The sequence below is a fragment of the Bison bison genome, unplaced genomic scaffold (assembly GCF_000754665.1).
Source record: "Bison bison bison isolate TAMUID 2011002044 unplaced genomic scaffold, Bison_UMD1.0 scf7180017861046, whole genome shotgun sequence".
In the NCBI taxonomy this organism is placed as follows: Eukaryota; Metazoa; Chordata; class Mammalia; order Artiodactyla; family Bovidae; genus Bison; species Bison bison.
In genome coordinates this window covers 2,426,508-2,432,011 of record NW_011491618.1, presented here as the reverse complement: position 1 = coordinate 2,432,011, position 5,504 = coordinate 2,426,508, and the positions used below count along the sequence as shown (strand labels likewise).

At 49.1% G+C, this 5,504-nt stretch overlaps 1 protein-coding gene across 1 annotated transcript in view; it reads left to right on the top strand.

Annotated features, from left to right (window-relative positions):
* The first annotated feature begins 2,391 nt into the window (after positions 1 to 2,391).
* Positions 2,392 to 5,504, top strand: part of G6PC3 (glucose 6 phosphatase, catalytic, 3) — a 5,012-nt gene continuing 1,899 nt past the window's right edge. The window contains exons 1-2 of the mRNA XM_010832475.1: positions 2,392 to 2,865; positions 5,219 to 5,325. Coding sequence (XP_010830777.1) covers positions 2,648 to 2,865; positions 5,219 to 5,325 — 325 coding nt within the window. The 5' untranslated portion in view covers positions 2,392 to 2,647. The remainder of the gene's footprint in view (positions 2,866 to 5,218; positions 5,326 to 5,504) is intronic.

Below are 5,504 nucleotides of genomic sequence, written 5' to 3'. Positions count from 1 at the left end.
GTGAGCGCCGCGCCGCGACGCACGGGGCGTGCTGACGTCATACGCCAGGGCGTGGCCTGGACTGGGTGGGGCGGGAGCCTAGGTGGAAGAGGAAAGGAGAGGAAATAAAAGAGGGGTCTGAATAATTATGTTTGTGCAGCTGCTCCGGCTTGGTAAAGTGCTTGCAAGGTCCATTTTAGAAGTTAAAGATAAATGACCTATGTGGAATGAAAAGGGGAGACAGGAGAGAACTGCAGTCTCCGTTATGTACACACCTTGACACGAGTTTAATGAATGAACTCTCTGTTACATATGAGGAATCCGAGGTTCAGAAGACTAAACGAAACTTGCCCAAAACGATTACACCTAATTAAAGTGGTAGTGGAAAGGACATTGGCTACAGAGTTAGCTAAACCAGAATGGGAATTCCACTGAGTTACATGACCTTGAGCAAATTACTAAGCCTGATTCTGTTTATTCCTTTATTGAGCATCCAACAACGCTTCGATGTAGGAATCAATAGCCTCATTTTACAGATGAAGAAACTAAGTCTTAGACTAAACTTTGTCCAGGGTTGCACAACTAGCAAAGATACAGTCTGTTTCCAAAAATGGTACTATTAACTTTTATGCTGTATTAGGTAACACTTCACATAGTAGTTAGGAGGAGTGGAAGATAATGAAATAATGTGTACAAATGCATGACATGTAGTTACTACGTGGTAGTTTCTCCAGGATCACCCATTACCGTTGAAACTCAAGATGCTTCCCTATCACCCCTCTTGCCCTCTCCAGAGCCAGGAGGAGCAGTGGTGGTGACAAAGGAAGTCTTGGAGCAAGAGTTTTGGGCCCCCCCATTAATGACTATCTAATATATAAAACAGTTTTCTTAACATGTAAGTGAGATGCAGATGTATTTTCAACCCTAATATCACCAGTCGCCATCCCTAACCCAACTACCCCTCCACTATAGAAATTCTAGAGCCTCATGTAACAACAGGCAAAGAGAAGATGGCAAAGGACCAGTCCTGGCACTATTTAACATGAACAAATTTCAAAAGTGTTTTCATGCCTTGCAAGGGACATCAACTTCATATTACTACAATCATTGTAACAGAAATAAGTATATTTGGGCTTATTTCAGAGAACTTTCTTGTCTCCCCCATAACAAGTTATATGTAACTGCCACTCAACTTTTCATGTAACATTGTGATTATAGGTTCCCAGGCACAGAGCCAGGCACTGTTAGGAAAAGCTTTCTGAAGAAGTGATAAATCTGAGACCTGATGGACAAGCAGGGAAAGAGTGGCCAGGTACCAGCAAGAGGGAACTGCAGATGCCAGGACCCATAAAAGGAAAGAGCTTGGTGCTTTCAAAAGTAGCTTAGAAATATATCATTAAACCGAGTGTGGGACTGGACTGATAAAGGCTATCTTAGCTTGAGCACTAGTAAACTTTCAAAAGACTTAGAAAATGTGAATTTTTTCCTTGGGGCAATTGAAAAACATTTAGCAAGGGAATGAAATGAGATATGAATCCAGATTCCCTTCCCCATACCTTTTTAATTAGTGAAATTAATCTCTTTCCATTTAGAACCCAGATTTATATCCTTATATTCACCTTCCAAAGAACTCACGAAGAATAAAGTTGCTTGAGGTAGGGAAGCAACCACTTCAACAATCTCCTCCCACCTCAACTCTGCCTCTAGGTAAGACCTCACCTAGACTAGCTGAGATTTCTGTTTTCTGTGTATGTTCCTCCAGAGGATTATTCTAATTTTTGTCGTAGGTGTGTGCTCCTTCTCCTCCCTCACCAACCTAGCTATCTCAAGGTTTACCTCCCCAGAGGGGTTTTGGAAGGCAAGATGACAGGACGACGAAAGGAGAGGGACAAGGCGAGCTTAGAACTGGGAGGAAGTGTGACTTAAGTCTATGCTACGTGTAAGAACTCTCAAAGCCTTTAGGAACGACCCCTCAGAATCAAGAAGCTGATCTGTCGGCCACCAAATCAACAGCGGATGAATTCAAGCAGGAAAGTCTTGGACTGGTGGAGGAAGGTGTGGGCCGTCTTAGCCACCTGAGTGTGCAAATTTAGGGTCCCACTTCAGCGCTGACAGGGGATGCCTGGCTTCCCGGAGCAGGGGTTGCCTTCTCTCCAAGACATCTCCAAATATCTTTGGAGGGTAGCGGTACTGGAGGAGAAAAGTCTGGTCCGGAAGGAATCCTAGCTCTGGATATTGCATGTCCATCTTCACAGCAGCAAAGCAAGAACCCTGGACGCACCGCCGATCCTCAGGTTAGTCTGTCCCATGACCCGGAAGAGCAGCTAGAGCCGCCTCTACGCCCTACGTCCACGTGCCGGCAATAGCAGCCACGTGGGGCTCTGCGGAAACGCCTTTGCAAAGATTTGTCCCCTACGCTGCCCAGTAGAGAGGAAGGGCTGGGAAGAGCGCAGGAGGAAACGGTACCGGCTGGAGGCCCGGCTCGCGCGAACCTAGGGCTGCGAGGGGCGGGGTCGAGGGCGGGGTTTACACTGGTCGCCGCCAGGGGGCGGGGCCTCGGTTCCGAAGGGTGGGCTCTGGAGGGCAGTGAGTAGCAGTTTACTCGTCGCCTGGACTCCTCGGCTTCCGCCTTGCCTCAAACCCTGGCCGGACCAGCCCGGGAGTCGCCATGGAGTCCACGCTGGGCGCGGGCATCGCGATGGCCGAGGCGCTGCAGAACCAGCTGCCCTGGTTGGAGAACGTGTGGCTCTGGGTCACCTTTCTGGGGGACCCCAAGAGCCTCTTTCTGTTCTACTTCCCCGCGGCCTACTATGCGTCTCGCCGGGTGGGCATTGCGGTGCTCTGGATCAGCCTCATCACCGAGTGGCTCAACCTCGTCTTCAAGTGGTGAGACAGCGAAGCCCTCCGGCGGCCTGGCCGCCCACCGCCAAGGGCCCTGAGCCTTGTGCAGACCCTGATTCCTCTCAGAAATTGCCTCAAAGGCCTGGCTCCCCCCTCCACCCCTACCTCCACCCCTACCCCCACCCCCAGGGAACCTTAAGACCTCCCCACCCCTACCCCATGGCCACTGACTTTTCCTCTTTGAGCATCTTTGTGCATCTTGAGCTCAGACCTCAGAGTCCCCGTCCTAATCATTAGACTAGTGTTTAACGGGCCTGATCAGATAAATCACTTAAGGGGGCGTGTTTAAAATGCAAATATCCCATCCCATCCCAGACACACTGATTTTGAAACTCCAGGGGAGAGCCTGGGAATCTGTATTTTTAAAAAACATCAATGGTGACTTAAGTAGCAGAAAGTCCTGCTTCTCAACTCACTCTTTAATTCATTTCTTCATTCATTTATTTGATAGAGTTTTTAAGAAGCTTGCTTTGTGCCAGCTTCAACACTGGCTTTTCAGGACAGAAAAGGCTTCCAAGTTAAGGTGTGGTCACCAGGCCATGGCCATCAACATAAGGAGCATTTGAAAACTTGCTAGAAATGCAGAATCTCAGGCTCTAGGTGGGAGCTCCTGAATCATTATCTACATTTTAGCAAGGACCCCAAGTGGTTCGTGTGCACAGTAAATTTCAAAAAGCACTGGGGCTAAAGCTTTGCCTTTTAGGGAACACTTTCTCTTCTCGCTTTTCACCTTCATTCACTAGTAGGCTCTGACACAGACTCAGGCAAGTGGGTAGGGCCCTTGGGGCTTATCTGTTTGTGCCACCTGTTCTCCTGGGTGCAGAAGGGAGCTATACTTCCCACTGGGCGTGCAACTGCACCTCTCCTCACCTCACCATCTATTGCCATATTGCCAGCCTGGGGGAGGGAAGGGGGTTTCATAGGAGACACTTGAATGGGCTAGAATGACTTGGTGAAAAACCAAATACCTTCCCTTCCACTTCTCTCTACCAGGCCTTCATCCCTACTATAAACGGTAAAGCAGTTGTCTAATCATTTCCTTCCTACTGAGTTGCCCTTTGCTTTGTGCTGTTCTCCCTCAGAGTCTGTATCAGCCTTCCCGTCTCATCCTGTTCCCCTAAGACCATTGATTCCCACATGGCAAAGCCCCTATTAATTTCCTAAGTATGTGTTGAGCATCTGGTGTGTGAACCAGACTCAGTTTTTGGCGGGGAGAGGCAGGTCCCTTTCCCAGCCCTTGGCTTCCTGGTCAGCATCTCTGCTGTTCTCCCAACCTTTTCTCTTTCTGGCCACAGCAGCCTCTTAGTCTGCTGTGTGTTTTCCAGGGTCCAGCGAAGCACCTAGCTAAGCCAGGGGATTTAAAACTGTTTTGTCTTCTTTATTTTCCCTCAGCTTCCCTGTGCATTCCTTGCCTCCATTTTTTTTTTTTTAAATAGAAGGACTTTATTTATTATTTTGGCGGGCACTGGGTCTTCATTGTGGCAGGGGGCTCTTAATTGTGGTGCATGGGCTTTCTCTAGTTAAGGTACATGGGCTTCTCCTTGGGGGATGCTCAGGCTTCTTTTGCTGCGGCGCGTGGGTTCAGTGACTGCAGCACATGGGCTTTGGCCCTGCAGCATGTGGGATCTTAATTCCCCAACCAGGCATCAGACCCACATCCCCTGTGTTGGAAGGCGGATTCTTAACCACTGAAGCACCAGGGAAGTCCCGCCCCGTTTTCTTATATTTGTTTTATTTCTTAGTTGGCTGTGTCAGGTCCTAGTTGTGGCACATAGTATCTTTAGTTGCAGCACGCACACTGTTCGTTGCAGAAGGGGATTCTAGTTCCCTAACCAGGGATCATACCTGGACCCCCTGCATTGGGTGTGTAGAGTCTTAGCCCCTAGACCACCGGGGGAAGCCCCGCCCCACTACCATTTTCAAGCATGAGAGACTTTCCTAAGTAACTGAGGCTGGAATTTGGGAAATGGAGAACAGAGAAGCAGCAGAGTGAGGGTCTGGGAAGGAGAGGGAGACTCAGGTCCCGGGCTGTCTGTAAATGACAAGAACAGAGCTGGCCTTGCAGTGGGAGGGATAAGAATGGGACTTTTGAGCATCTCAGAGCACACCCACACACACCACAATCTCTTGTCTCCTTACCACTTTTTTAAAAAATGCACACTTTCTCCTGTTCCAAGGTAAAAAACCGTGGCAAGGCAGTGACCCAAAATCAGATGTCCTCTCTGACTCCACCCTATAAGCCCTTCGGAGTATTCCAGGTGTCCATCTGCCTCACCCCCATTCCCCTGGCCTTTGTGTGTCTGTGTGTGTGTGTGCAATGGCATCTGCTCTTTTCTAGGTTTCTGTTTGGAGACAGGCCCTTTTGGTGGGTCCATGAGTCTGGGTACTACAGCCAGGCTCCAGCCCAGGTTCACCAATTCCCCTCTTCTTGTGAAACTGGCCCAGGTGAGAAGCCCCAAACCTCCCTCGCCCAATGTGGTTAGCGTTTGGTGAGTGTTCGATAGTACTTTTCAGCCGGGACCACCTAATCATCAGAAGCCTAGTCTCCCAGTTACTGGACCAGAGAACAAAGAAACCCACGGAAGAAATGTAGGAGCGCCCATGCCAGTGTGCCAGTTGCTTAC